The sequence below is a fragment of the Bufo bufo genome, chromosome 2, assembly GCF_905171765.1.
Source record: "Bufo bufo chromosome 2, aBufBuf1.1, whole genome shotgun sequence".
In the NCBI taxonomy this organism is placed as follows: Eukaryota; Metazoa; Chordata; class Amphibia; order Anura; family Bufonidae; genus Bufo; species Bufo bufo.
In genome coordinates this window covers 176,729,714-176,745,489 of record NC_053390.1, presented here as the reverse complement: position 1 = coordinate 176,745,489, position 15,776 = coordinate 176,729,714, and the positions used below count along the sequence as shown (strand labels likewise).

The 15,776-nt window shown below is 47.5% G+C and overlaps 1 protein-coding gene across 2 annotated transcripts in view; it reads right to left on the bottom strand.

Moving 5' to 3' along the window:
* TNFAIP8 (TNF alpha induced protein 8) overlaps positions 1–14,833 on the bottom strand; it is a 112,719-nt gene extending 97,886 nt beyond the window's left edge. For both annotated transcript variants that reach the window (XM_040421674.1, XM_040421675.1), the window contains exon 1: positions 14,707–14,833. Coding sequence is in view for 1 of the 2 variants with exons in the window: in XM_040421675.1 (XP_040277609.1) it covers position 14,707 (1 nt within the window). In the remaining variant the exon portion in view is untranslated. The remainder of the gene's footprint in view (positions 1–14,706) is intronic.
* Positions 14,834–15,776: the final 943 nt, after the last annotated feature.

Genomic DNA, 15,776 nt, shown 5'->3' with positions numbered 1-15,776 from the left:
GCAAATATGGATCGGTAACTGTAATATGCTCATCTTACATAGGACTGCATATGAAGCAGACACCTCCACTTTAAACTGGCCATACACAGAGCACATACAAGAAGTGAAGGTGGGACAACATGTGAATGTGGGGGATTAAAGATTACAAAATCGAATAAACCTGATATTTTGATCCATGAGATTCAGGAGCTGCCAGATGAGTCTGTAAGCAGCTTACTGCCAGTGGTAACCACAAATGCTGTGCCAGTCCAAGCGTGTATGGTTATTAGGGCATCAAATGGCTGTCTGCGAAAGGCTACACATAGCGGAACTACTGCAGACTTTCCATTGTGAAAATTCACGAACAAAATCTGCAACATTTATAGTAGCGGTGAAGTGAAAGATGGAAAAAAAAAAATCCCATCCACACACTGAGGACATTTTCGGGAACAATAACTGCACATAACTTGACACACAGTGAGGGTTTTAAATTTGCAGCATGTCAAATTTTGTTGCAGATATCTGCCACAGATTTGCAATGGAGGCGGTGATTCTGCAGCAAACCGACCGTATTTCCACCTGCGCTCCTGTGAGCACCGTGTCCTTTTTCCGTGTTTACCAAGCATAGTGCCGTACATTGAATAGCGGCTGTGCTTGGTATTGCGCTCAGCTCCATTGAAGTGAATGGGGCTGAGCGCGATACCGAGCACAGCCACTATACAATGTATGGCACTGTGCCTGGTAAGCACGGAGAAGGCCGTGGCGCTCACAGGTGTGCTGGTGCCTTCTCTAAACAACTGATCAGTGGAGGTCCCGAGTATAGGTCATTAGTATCAAAACCCTGGAAAACCCCCTTTTAAAAAAAAGGCCCAAGTGATTAGCCCCATAGCCTGCAAAGGTTCTGAAAATGGTCGTGGCACGACCGTGGTTTTTTTTGTCCGTGCCTCTGCACCGCAAACAAAGTATTGCATGCGCTACTTTTTTGCGGTGCGGACTGTCTGATGCGGATCGCAGAGCCAATTCAAGTAAATGTGTCCGCAATCAACACTTGAATTGGCTCTGCGATCCGCATCAGACAGTCCGCACCACAAAAAAGTAGCGCATGCACTACTTTTTTTGCGGTGCAGAGGCACGGACAAAAAACCCACGGAAGCAGTCCGTAGTGCTTCCGTGGGTTTCAGATCCGTGCCTCTGTTCCGCACCCCATCTCACAGATTGCGGACCCATTCAAGTGTATTGCAGACCCGCTGTATGCCGTGTGCATGAGCCCTTAGTTGCAGGTTATATTTGATGTGAGTGATAGCATGAGGAGACATTTTTAATGCAAGTCATAAATGGATAAAAAAAAAGAGAATAAATGATTGGGAAGAATGAGAAAATTCTGACGATGCGTGACAATGAATGAACGTTTGCAATTAGATCACAAAAAGGAAATGACTTTGCCAAAAACAGAAGTAGATGTTCTAAGACATACACAGCAAACACATGGATCATAGACCCTCTACTGTCAGCATATTTACAGATTTCAGGGGGGTTTTGTTAGAAGAAAAATTGATTATAAAAGTCATAGGTGACATCCCATACGTTTCCATGAGCCTGTTATAAATATTGAAAATTGTTCATGTCAATGTCATTCCTTAAAGGGTTTCTATCACTTCGTTTCACCTATTTAGCTTTCAGACACTAGCGATCCGCTAGTGTCTGCTTTATCTAACCATCCTAATATAAGAGCTTATTGTCCTGCCGTTTAGCTAAAAAAATAACTTATATAGATATGCAAATGAGCCTCTAGGTGCTATGGGGGCGTGATTAGCACCTAGAGGCTCCGTCTACCTTAACAAACTGCCGCCGCCCAGCGCGTCCCTCCAGCCCGCCCATCTCCAGCTGAAGCGATCCTCTCCGTGCGCGTCTCTGTTCTGCGCATGCGCAGTGAATGTCTGATCGCTTCCCTGCTCAGACATCTCCACTGCGCCTGTTCCTCGGAGCACTATGACGTCATCGGCGCAGGCGCAGTGGAGATGTCTGAGCAGGGAAGCGATCAGACATTCACTGCGCATGCGCCGAATACGAGGAGCATCGCATTCCGGAGGAGATGGGCGGGCTGGAGGGACGCGCTGGGCGGCGGCAGTTTGTTAAGGTAGACGGAGCCTCTAGGTGCTAATCACGCCCCCATAGCACCTAGAGGCTCATTTGCATATCTATATAAGTTATTTTTTTAGCTAAACGGCAGGACAATAAGCTCTTATATTAGGATGGTTAGATAAAGCAGACACTAGCGGATCGCTAGTGTCTGAAAGCTAAATAGGTGAAACGAAGTGATAGAAACCCTTTAAGTCCAGTTCACACTTCAATTATGGCCAGTTATTTCCATCAGTTTTTGTGAGCCAAAACCAGTAGTGAAGCCTCCTCAGATAAAGGTATAATGGAAAGATATTCGCCTGTTCTGTGATTTTGACCTGCACCTGATTTTGGCTCTCAATAACTGATGGAAATAACTAACCAAATAACTGAAGTGTGTGCAAAAAAAAATTCTAATCTAATAAATGTGTTTTATTACACTGAGTCAATGGCAGGACCCTTGTAGTGAGTACAAGCATTTGAACTGAGCAGATGATCAACACTTCCATATGTGTGTATTTCCATACTGAGACGGGAGTTACAGTTTCGCAGTGATTTTCCGCAAAACTGAAATGTCTGCCAAGGTTTTACAAAAACTGTGGAAAAATGGCAACAGGTGAATATACACTGTGTAGTATTCTGCTGTGCATGTGAACATATTAAGCACGCATGTACAGTATTTAATGCATTTGCAGGTCAAAGAGGTCAGAGAAAAGCGTTAAAATAAAATATATCCACATTTTATCTGCAATGCTTCTGTATTTCAAAGAAATGTTCTTATTAGATTTCTACACCTCCCTAGGAGATATCCCTTCAGTTATCATGGATCCAATACTGACGATATACAGACTTATTACATAACCGAATGCATCTTGCAGATCCATAAACAGGATTTCTATGTATCAAAACTGGTCTTACAAGGCAAATTCCAAGCTGCATTCAAGGAGTGTAAAACGTTTAATTTTCTAAATAGTCCTCCATGAAAATGTTCTAAGTCCTTCACATACAGTGGATATAAAAAGTCTACACACCCCTGTTAAAATGTCAGGTTTCTGTGATGTAAAAAAATGAGACAAAGATGAATCATTTCAGAACTTTTTCCACCTTTAATGTGACCTATAAACTGTACCACTCAATTGAAAAACAAATTGAAATCTTTTCAGATCACCCCACAGATTTTCAATCGGATTTAGGGCCATTCCAAAACTTTAATCTTCTTCTGGTGAAGCCATTCCATTGTTGATTTGGATGTATGCTTTGGGTCGTTGTCATGCTGAAAGATGAAGTTCTTCTTCATGTTCAGCTTTCTAGCAGAAGCCTGAAGGTTTTGTGCCAATATTGACTGGTATTTGGAACTGTTCATAATTAGGGTTGTTGCGGGTATCGAAATTTCGATACCCAATCGATACTTTTGTCCCGGTATCGATACGATACCGGGATTTCCGTTTTTTCGATACTGGGCTGCGCTGCTGCGCAGTCTAGTATCTCTGAACATGAGCGCTGCTATCGGCGCGCTCATGTTCTCTCTCAGCAGCACGGGGAGAAGGAAGCTGTCCTCCCTCCCCCTGTGCTGCTGCCGCTGCCACCAATGAGAAGAGAGGGGCGGAGGAGGGGCGGCAATGAGAAGAGAGGGGCGGAGGAGGGGCGGCAATGAGAAGAGAGGGGGTGGAGGAGGGGCGGCAATGAGAAGAGAGGGGCGGAGGAGGGGCGGGCGCACTGCGCCACCAATGATAGGATTACTAACGGAGCGATGGGAGGAGACATCAGCTTCACTAGTGGGCGTTCCTTTTCCCTGCGCTGCGATTGGACAGCGCTACAGCCAGGGAGAAGGAACGCCCACTAGTGAAGCTGATGTCTCCTCCCATCGCTCCGATAGTAATCAGCAGCATGTGGAGCAGGAGAGGAGACAGTAATGGGGCACTGCGGGCGAACGGAGCGGCGCCCAGGACTAAATGGTGAGTGCTGAGACATCGCTGGGCGCCGCTCTGTGTGGCCTAATAGTGAAAGTCTGGACTCATATACAGTAGTCAGTCTTTAACACATACAGGAGGCGGGTGCCGGCAGCAGAATCGCATTGCCGGCACCCTGCCCCTGACAGGGAGCTGCGATCAGCGGTGGTCCAAAATCATTGGTGGTGCAGTGTGCCCCCCCCCCCTCAATCCCCCCATCCCATTAAAATCATTGGTGGCACAGTGCGCCGGCCCCTCTCAACCCTCTAGTATTAAAATCATTGGTGGCAGTGGCCACAGGGACCTCTCCACTCCCCCTCATTGGTGGTGCAGTGGCAGCTTCTGATCGGAGCCCCAGCTGTGTAAGCCTGGGGCTCCGATCGGTTACCATGGCAGCCAGGACGCTACAGAAGCCCTGGTTGCCATGGTAACATCCCTGATGCTGTGTGCACAAAGCACAGAGCAGCAGGGACAGTGTGGAGTCCTATTCACCCTGATAGAGATCTATCAGGGTGAATAGGAAAAGGGATGAAAGATCCCAGGTTCTCGCCCCTAAGGGGGGAAATAGTTATTAAATAAAAAGTGAAAAAAAACAAACACTAAAATATGAAGTATAAATCACCCCCCTTTTCCCAATTTCACATATAAAATATATAAATAAACATATTACATCGCCACGTCAGAAAAGTCCAAACTATTAAAATATAAAAAAAAAATCTAGGTGGTGAATGCCGGAACAGAAAAAATAAAATAAAAACTGCGCGATTCGCCATTTTTAAAAATGAGGAATGCACGTGGCTTTTTTTGTTTATTTTTTTCGCGTGGTATCGAATGGTATCGAGTATCGCAATACTTTTTCATGGTATCGAAACCGAATCAAAAATTTGGTATCGCAACAACTCTATTCATAATTTCCTCTAGCTTAACTAAGGCCCCAGTTCCAGCTGAAGAAAAACAGCCCCAAAGCATGATGCTGCCACCACCATGCTTCACTGTGGGTATGGTGTTCTTTTGGTGATGTGCAGTGTTGTTTTTGCGCCAAACATCTTTTGGAATTATGGCCAAAAAGTTCAACCTTGGTTTCATCAGACCACAACACCTTGTCCCACATGCCTTTGGGAGACTTCAGATGTCTTTTTGCAAAATGTAGCCTGGCTTGGATGTTTTTCTTCGTAAGAAAAGGCTTTCGTCTTGCCACTCTACCCCATAGCCCAGACATGCAGTTGCAAGAAAAAACATGGTAACATTTAATTATTTGTGTGTTATTAGTTTAAGCAGACTGATTGTCTAATGTTGGGACTTAGATGAAGATAAGATCACATTTTATGACCAATTTGTGCAGAAATCCATATCATTCCAAAGGGTTCACATACTTTTTCTTGCAACTGTATGAAGAATACAGGAGATTGTTGTCACATGTACCACACAGCCAGTACTTGCCAGATATTTCTGCAGCTCCTTTAATGTTGCTGTAGGCCTCTTGGTAGCCTCCCAGACCAGTTTTCTTCTCGTCTTTTCTTCAATTTTGGAGGGATGTCCAGTTCTTGGTAATGTCTCTGTTGTGCCATATTTTCTCCACTTGATGAGTGTCTTCACTGTGTTCCATGGTATATCTAATGCCTTGGAAATTCTTTTGCACCCTTCTATTGACTGATACTTTTTAACAATGAGATCCCTCTGATGTTTTGGAAGCTCTCTATGGACCCTGGCTTTTGCTGTGGGAAAATTTCAGGAAAGACCAACTAGAGCAGCAGAACTTTATTTGGGGTTAATCAGAGGCACCATAAATGATGGCAGGTGTATGATGACTCCTACTTAACATGATTTTGAATGCGATTGCTTATTTCTGAACACAGCTACATCCCCAGTTATAGAGGGGGTGCACACTTATGCAACCACATTATTATTTTATTTTTTCTTCCCTCCACCTAAAAGACTTCAATTTGTTTTTCAATTGAGTGGTACAGTTTATAGGTCACATTAAAAGTGGAAAAAGTTCTGAAATGATTTATCTTTGTCTCATTTTTTTACATCACTGAACCTGACATTTTAACAGGGGTGTGTAGACTTTTTATATCCACTGTAGCTGGTTGTCCTGCTGCCTCTGCGTAGATCCAACAGACTACTGCTCCTGCCTGCGTCTTGTCTCTGCTTTCGCTTCTTCTCAGTGTTAGGGCTCTTGCACACGACCGTATGTATTTTGCGGTCCACAAAAAAACGGATCCGCAAAAATCATGGATGACGTCCATGTGCATTCCGTATTTTGCGGAATAGAAAAGCTTGACCCTAAGGCTACGTCTTCACGACGACATTTGTCGCACGACAGATAGGGCACAACTACACTGCAACATTTGTAGCGCAACATTTTGTTGCACTAATGTCGAGCGAAAATTTTTATAATGGCAGTCTATGGTGTCGCACTGCAACATGCTGCGACGCAACAGTCGCAGAAAAATCCATCTCGAATGGATTTTCTGCGACTGTTGCATCGCAGTCGCAGCATGTTGCATGTTGCAGTGCAACACCATAGACTGCCATTATAAAAATTGTCACGCGACATTAGTGCAACAAAATGTCGTCGTGTAGACGTAGCCTAATACAACACTCCTATACTTGCCCGTAATGCGGACATTTTCTATTTTTTTGCGGAACGTAGATACGGAAACAAAATGCACATGGATTAAACAATTTTTTGCAGACCCACTGACATGAATGGTTCCGCTAAGGCTACTTTCACACCTGCGTTTAGGTGCGGATCCGTCTGGTATCTGCACAGACGGATCCGCACCTATAATGCAAACGCTTAGATCCGTTCAGAACGGATCCGTTTGCATTACCATGAACAAAAAAAATATATATATTATTATTTTTTTGTTCATGATAATGCAAACGGATCCGTCCAGACTTTACATTGAAAGTCAATGGGGGATGGATCCGTTTGAAAATTGAGCCATATTGTGTCAACTTCAAACGGATCCGTCCCCATTGACTTACATTGTAAGTCTGGACGGATCCGTTTGCCTCCGCACGGCCAGGCGGACACCCGAACGCTGCAAGCTGCGTTCGGGTGTCCGCCTGCTGAGCGGAGTGGAGGACAAACGGTGCCAGACTGATGCATTCTGAGCGGATACACTTCCACTCAGAATGCATTAGGGCTGGACGGATCCGTTCGGGGCCGCTTGCGAGAGCCTTCAAACGGAACTCACAAGCGGAGTCCCGAACGCTAGTGTGAAAGTAGTCTTACAGTCCACAAAAAAAAAAAACTGAACGGACACGGAAATAAAACAAGTTCATGTGCATGAGCCCTTAGAGTGAGCAGTAGGAGGAGAGAGGAGGTTGTACACGGCAGATCAGAGTGTGGAGGGGGTAATGCAGCCAAGTCTTCTGGTTGAACTGATCACACAGTCCATACTGTTTCACAGCCTAGACAAGAAAACAAGCACATGCAGGTAGGGCTGAAACGATTAATCAATTGAATCGAGTAATTCGACACAAAAATTTTTGCATCGAGGATTCGTTTGTGTCATGTGACCACGGAGCGGGAGTGAAGCGCTTGCTATTACTCACCGCTCCGTGGTCACCCACCAGCCCGCGCACTGCACTGGATCACGTATGCGTGCACTATGACCTGACGCTGCATGACGTCAGTTGTGCAGGAGAGGCAAGTATTAAAGGGCTGCTGGAGACTAGGAGCGGAGATGGTGGCACTGGGGGAGCTGAAGGCACGCTGGCATCGGAGGGGATAATGGCACAGAGGACTCATGGGATTGGGGGTGATGGCACAAAGCACTGATGGCACTGGGGAAGCTGATGGCACTGAGGGTGATGGAACAGAGGATTGATGGCATGGGGGGGGTGATGGCACTGGGGGACTGATGGCACAGAGGATTGATGGCATGGGGGGTGATGGCACTAGGGGGGAGCTGATGGCACTGAGGACTCATGGGATTGGGGGTGATGGCACAAAGCACTGATGGCACTGGGGAAAGCTGATGGCACTGAGGGTGATGGAACAGAGGATTGATGGCATGGGGGGGTGATGGCACTGAGGGTGATGGAACAGAGGATTGATGGCATGGGGGGGGTGATGACACTGGGGGACTGATAGCACAGAGGACTGTTTTTTTTATTAGTTTTTTCTTATTATAGTACTCAATCGTTGGATTAATCAATTAATCAATAGATTAATTGATTACTAAAATAATCGATAGCTGCAGCCCTACATGCAGGATACCTATGGGAGGGGGGAGAAATCACATGCTCCTCAGAATCAGTGACTGTTTGGCCATGTGAGAGGAGATCCATTATGAGCTGTAGAAGGCAAGAGCAGAATGAAACAGACCTCACATAAAGCGTGTATTAGGCTCCATTCACACGTTCGCAAATGGGTCCGCATCCGTTCCGCAATTTTGCAGAACGGGTGCGGACCCATTCATTTTCTATGGGGACGGAATGGATGCGGACAGCACATCTTCAGGTCCGCAGCTCCGCAAAATATAGAACATGTCCTATTTGGACAAGAATAGGCATTTCTATAGGGGTGCCGGGCGGATGTGTTGCGGATCCTCAATTTGCAGGTCCGCAACACACCACGGACGTGTGAATGGAGCCTTACTGTAAGGAACACATCCACTTGAGGACACTGTGACCCTAGGAGCAGGTGGTAAATTGAATATTAAAGGGTCTGAAAGTGAATGAAGCAATCAAGATTGAAGACTGAAAATTGCTGGATACCTTGAGTCAAAAATGTCGCACTAACATTTGTAAAAAAAAAAAATTTCCCAAGTTAAAGGGAACCTGTCACCGGGATTTTGGGTATAGAGCTGAGGACATGGGTTGCTAGATGGCCAATAGCACATCCGCAATATCTAGTCCCCATAGCTCTGTGTGCTTTTATTGTGTATAAAAACCGATTTGATACATAAGCAAATTAACCTGAGATGAGTCAGAGCTTGAAAATATGACTTCTCTGTCACACAAGTAAGATATGACTCATGTTAATTTGCATATGGATCAAATATTTTTTTTTACACAATAAAAGCACACAGAGCTATGGGGACTGGGTATTGCGGATGTGCTAGTGGCCATCTAGCAACCCATGTCCTCAGCTCTATACCCAAAATCCCGGTGACAGGTTCCCTTTAAAGGGTTTCTTAGCTGTTAACAGGTGTCTGCACAGTGTGACAATACTTTGCCTTGCTAAAGGACGTTTACATGGGCCAAGGAGAAGGTCAATTATTGGGATCAATCATTATTTCCTTCTTTATAACTGGCCGGTGTAAATGTGCCACCGATTACCCGATAAGCAAACAATAATCCACAGGGCTTTTTTTCCTCAGAGAAAAGGTAGTGGAACTCACACCCCCCCCCCCCCTCCCCTGGTCATGCCCCTACCCCCCCCTAGGACCGCCCCCTAAACCCCCCCCTTTAGAGAACAGGGATGCAAGTAAAATTTGGGGGGGGGGGGGGCTATAACAGTCCAGCTCAGCAAAGAAACCCCCCAGATGGGAATGACACTGTTATGGGGTGGAGGATCTGTGGATGGCATCCACAGATCCCCCATCCTATAACAGTGCCATCCACAGACCCCCACCCCCCCCACCCCATAACAGTGCCATCCACAGACCCCATTCCCGCCCCCCCCCCCCCCCATAACAGTGCCATCCACAGACCCCATTCCCCCCCCCCCCCCACCATAACAGTGCCATCCGTCACGTACCTTCGCCGCCTGCTTCATTCATAAAGTAGGCCGGGCAGGCACGTGACGTCAGTCAGTCACTCTGCTGCTCGTCTGCCCGGTCGGCCTGCATTACGATATAACAGTAGCCCTGTGAGTAGGATATATTGAATGTTATACTACAGAGGGGGCAGCATGAATCATTATTAATTGAATTACACATTTTATAACTGTACTGGAGCGGCGGGGCCCCCAGCTCCTCCTCCCAGTCCCTCCCCGCTGATACATCGCAGCCTGCGATGCTGGAGCATGGCAGGCTGCGATGTCAAAAGGTGGCGGAACGCCGTTCCGGTGCGTTCCGCCAGAAAAAAAGCCCTGATAATCCATCTTTTAGTGGTCCGCAGAAGCACGTGCCTACTTTTTGTTTTTTTACTCCTGCAGAATTTATAAATAATATTTATCTTTATTCGCACAAGAATAGGATTATTCCTATTTTTTGCAGGGTTGCGTAACGAAATGAATGTGTCTGCAACCAGTCAGCAAAAAACACGGATGGGATGTAGACTGGAACTATGGGGCATGAGGCCTAAGCAGCACATAACAGCCCTGATCATCAGCCTGTGTAAACTGGAATGTGCTGCCGACGAACACGGACAATGTATTCGTAATGATCATTCAGCACCTTACAGCCCCAGTCAGGTAGATGGGCAGTGGAGTACATAGAGAAGTAAAGGCCCCATAGCAAGGATCAAACCAGGCCCCCCACACAGGACAGAAGGGTTTCTGCCTAAACCCTTTTCAGTGACCCTTGAGCCATTTTGCCACAGCCTGATTTGCTAAAAGTAGTTCCTTTAGATGGTAGAGTCCTGACCAAGTTTTCACCTCCAGTAGAAGAGAAGATGATCCCAACTACGACTGGGCCCCCTCTTGCCCTGGGCCCCATAGCAGTCGCATGGTCTGCCGCTATGGTAGTTACGCCCCTGGATTTAGTTAAAGGGGTTTTCCAGTTTTATGAGGTTATCCCCTACCCACAGAATAGGGGATAACTGTGAGATTGGTGGGAGTCCTACAGCTGGGACCTCCACGATCAAGAGAGCGGGAACCCTGTACCCCAAAATGAACAGAGCGGCTGGTCGGGCATGCACGCAGCTCCTCTGTGCATTTCTATGGAAGTTCAGAGATTGTCAAGTGCTGTTCTCTTCCCAGCGGTAGGACCCGTCACCCCACCAATCCAATAGTATAACCGGAATACCCCTTTACACAACAGGCAATGATCGGAAAAAACAGGGACGCTCATTCTCAATCACTGCCCGCTCCCTTGGCCTTCAGTGACGGCACGATTACACACAAAACCCGATGGGCAGGAGAGCGTACCTTGTCTACCGCACAACCCTGTAAGTCTTACACAAGGGTTTAGGTCTAACTGAATGTATTGGGTCATTTCCTGCTTCCTGGGTAAATACTGAGAAGTCAGAACAATTACTCCACAGTTTGAGCTGTTCAGACTCGAGGTCAATATACCCAAATCACGACCATCACAGAGATGGAGTAGTCTAATGTAGTAAACAAATCACCGGCCGCCAGGAAACAGAATGAAATCAGGCGCGCTCCAGAAACACTTCCTCACTTGAAGGAATCCAGAGGACTTGAGAAGGGGGGTGAGGTTTTTAGGTTAGGTGCTCCACACATCTGGCTCCCATCCAAAAGAGAAGGGGAAAATCAGAACAAGGCTTTTCAGTCTTCTAGTGACTCGTGTGCTCTGACGAAAGGTCAAGACTCAAAACTCATTTCTGCACAAATTACCACAACTTTATTTTCATTCTATCAGTAAGAATCCCTTTCTTACACCACACTTTCTTATTACGTTTCTATTCTTCTACGCCAGGGATGACCAACCTGTGGCCCTCCAGCTGTTCCAAAACTACAATTCCCAGCATGCCCTAATAGCTGTAGGCTGTCAAAGCGTACTGGGAGCTGTAGTTTTGCCACAGATGGAGGGCCACATGTTGGGCACCCCATGTTCTACGCATTTTAGTAGTCTGCTTTCTACAAGCTTGCATGACAATAACCCAACACAAGCACGTCGGGCCAGACGGCTGCTTTAGAACTGCCATGATGTGCTGTCTAACGGGAACCTGCCTATATTTGACATCACAGAAATATAATCTTACAAATGCATAATGCTGCAAAGATTTACTTACAAGACCTCCCTAGACACCTAGCTGAGGTTTACCCAATTACAGCGCGGTTTTTCTTTTGTTGATCCGAGGCTCCGTTCTAGAGTTTATACTTTTTCTAAATATGGAAATTAAGAATAAGGGTGCAATAAGGGTGTCACAATTGCTCTTGTTGCGGCACCTGAGGGGTTAATTGTGCGGATCACAGCCCCCTGTAAGAGATCGGGTGCTGCCAGGCAGCAGAGGGCAGTCATGTAAACAGTTCTTAGTATATTCTAACTTGAAGCGTCCCCATCACTATGGGAATGCCCCTGTGTTAGAATATACTGTCGGATCTGAGTTTTCACAATATAACTCAAATCCGATGGTATATTTTAACATAGAGGCGTTCCCACGGTGATGGGGACGCTTCAAGTTAAAATATACCATCGGATTGGAGAAAACTCCGATCCGATGGTATAATAGGGACTCCTGACTTTACATTCAAAGTCAACGGGAACGGATCCGTTTGCAATTGCACCATATTGTGTCAACGTCAAACGGATCCGTCCCCATTGACTTGCATTGTAAGTCAGGACGGATCCGTTTGGCTCCGCACGGCCAGGCGGACACCAAAACGACTTTTTCCTTCATGTCCGTGGATCCTCCAAAAATCAAGGAAGACCCACGGAAGAAAAAACGGACACGGATCACAGAACTACGGAACCCGTTTTTGCGGACCGCAAAAACAAACGGTCGTGTGCATGAGGCCTTAATCAGGTGAACCACAGCTATGTGAAGAGCAGCATATACCAGTAGCTACTGCAGCCCCAGCAGGTGGGACATTTTAATGGGGAAGGTTTCCCCCCCCAATTATTCATTGCCTCCTGCATAATTCTAATTAATCATACACTCAGCCGGCTTCAGTCTCACTACAGCGCATGCGCCCGCCAGCCTTACATACTCGCGCCCGCCATCTTCTCTACCTGCGCATACAGAGTGGGCACATGCGCTGTAACGAGACTGAAGCCGGAGGCGGGATCGCGCTACAGCAGCCCTTTACTGCGCATGCGGGCTAAGAGCGCAGTCCCGGCACTGAGATGCGGCGTGTCAATCAGGGCGGCGGGAGGCGGGCAGAGCAGGATTGGAGACGACTAGGCCGCTGCCCCCTTGACTTCAAGCCTGACTTGAAGCACGGGGCAGCAGCTGAATAAAACAATCGATTTCTCAATGAGGCTAAATGCAGGAAAACAAAGTAAAAGTGCAATCGGACACTACTATGTAGCACTATAAGGTACTCTGAACAGCTTAATAAGCGATTTTTTGGTGACAGGTTCCCTTTAAAAACTTTGCTTTTAATGTTGTTTTCGTAAATCATTAAACTGTAGTTGAATGATGGAGCCAAACTTCGGCTTGCCCAAAGTCGCGTGAGTGAATTATTACTGTATTCCTATCTGCGTATTTAAAAACATTTTAAAATAGGAATCCGAAGTGGGCTCTGGTACCGAGGAAGCAGCCAGTACCAACGTCAGATTCCTATGAAGACCGTAGTAACTGACCGAAGTCTCACAAGGCGAAGTTTGGCTCCATGGAGCCCATACATTTTAACATTGTACAGAAACAGCATTAAAAACTACGTTTTAGAACGAATGGACTTTAGATCTATGATCTGAAGCTGGAGTCGCTGAACCCTAGTTAAGGGCTATGCCGAACTGGCAGTCTGATCGGTCTTCAGTAGAAAACGTGCCAAGATTGATGAAGAGGAGCTCTCGCCTCTCCTGACACTTCTGTTCTAGCAAAGCGCTCCGGATCACCACGGGGCCCGGCACTGACTGATGCCAGGGTCACGCCGTAATGCAACCATGGCACGTAGGCAGAGGAGCCCTCTATCCCCATCGGTCCCTGGCGAACACAATCATGGGGTGCTGATGCGTTGCCATGGCAGCAAGTAGCCTAACAAGGACCCCAGACCTGGGATGACTGTATACCTATCAGACTGTGCCACAAGCTCAGCCTAATAGACAACCAATTTCAGTGGTGACTGGCAAGGGCATCAAGCTGAAGTGCCAGCTCTCCAGTTGTATTGTTTACCGCCATCGGTGTCTGGAGACCACGTCTCCGACAGCCACGTCCATTGGGCTCTTCTGTTTATTATGGAGTCACATCTTTGACCAAAATTTCTACCAAGAGGCGCAGATTGGACATAAACCTTACAGGGACCTATGCCGAGGGGGCTGCCCAGACCCTCCTCAATGCTGCTGGTACCTAATAAGCGCTCAGGTACCCGGCCAGCGACCACACGAGCTGTGTCCCGCAGCTCACCTCCTGCTCCATCAGGGAGGAGGAGGATGGAAAATGACACCTAGTGATGGCCACCACACAGAGTATACTGTACCGCACTGTGGTATATGGTTCTGCTCTATGGCAGGGATCAGCAACCTCTGAAACTACTACTCCCAGAATCCTCCGTAAAAGGAGTTACAAGAACAGCCAAGTAAGTGTGTATGCTGGGAGTTGTAGTGCCGAAGGCTGCTGACCCAGAATACGGATTTAGGGCATTTATCATTACTAGGATGGAGCAGGCTGGTGGCAATGTACAGCCCTCACCCCATTGATTTCCAGGATGGTCAGTGCAAACGGAAAGTACTTCAGCCATCAGTCACCTAAAACCACCCAAACCATGGGCTACCTGGGTGTCCCCACATCGCTGTACTGCCATGGGGGGTCACACCCTATCCAAGCTGCACAGCAGATACCAGGCAGGGGTGTCACTAACTGCTCACCCAGGTAACCCTGCGGCTGACTGCACACAGCGGCCGTTACTTACTGAGGTGAAGGCGGCCGCGTCCTCGGTCCAGTTACCACCAAACCCCCGGTAATGCCAAGCGAGCAGCCGGGAGCAGGAGTCGTAGCGCGCGGAGCTCCGGTGAAGTGCGGGACGGTGTGCGAGAGAACTTGGTGCTGGGGGCGGGGCTGTGCGGGCGGGGCGGAGCCCCGGACCCTGGACCTACATATAACACATAGCACGGCGTGTAGCGGCGTGTCAGCGGGAATGCTGTGCGTAATGCCAGTGTGCACTCAGCCCGTACATGGCCTCACAGCTCCACAGGGGGACTGGGGTAAAAAACTACTACCTGCGTGGGGGACAGGGGGAAAAAACTACTACCTGCGTGGGGGACAGGGGGAAAAAACTACTACCTGCGTGGGGGACTGGGGTAAAAAAACTACTACCTGCATGGGGGACTGGGGTAAAAAAACTACTACCTGCATGGGGGACTGGGGTAAAAAAAACTACTACCTGCATGGGGGACTGGGGTAAAAAACTACTACCTGCATGGGGGACAGGGGGGAAAAACTACTACCTGCATGGGGGACTGGGGTAAAAAACTACTACCTGCGTGGGGGACAGGGGGAAAAAACTACTACCTGCATGGGGGACTGGGGTAAAAAACTACTACCTGCGTGGGGGACAGGGGGAAAAAACTACTACCTGCATGGGGGACAGGGGGAAAAAACTACTACCTGCGTGGGGGACAGGGGGAAAAAACTACTACCTGCGTGGGGGACTGGGGTAAAAAAAACTACTACCTGCATGGGGGACTGGGGTAAAAAAACTACTACCTGCATGGGGGACTGGGGTAAAAAAAACTACTACCTGCATGGGGGACTGGGGTAAAAAAACTACTACCTGCATGGGGGACTGGGGTAAAAAAACTACTACCTGCATGGGGGACTGGGGTAAAAAAACTACTACCTGCATGGGGGACTGGGGTAAAAAAAACTACTACCTGCATGGGGGACTGGGGTAAAAAACTACTACCTGCATGGGGGACTGGGGTAAAAAAACTACTACCTGCATGGGGGACTGGGGTAAAAAAAACTACTACCTGCATGGGG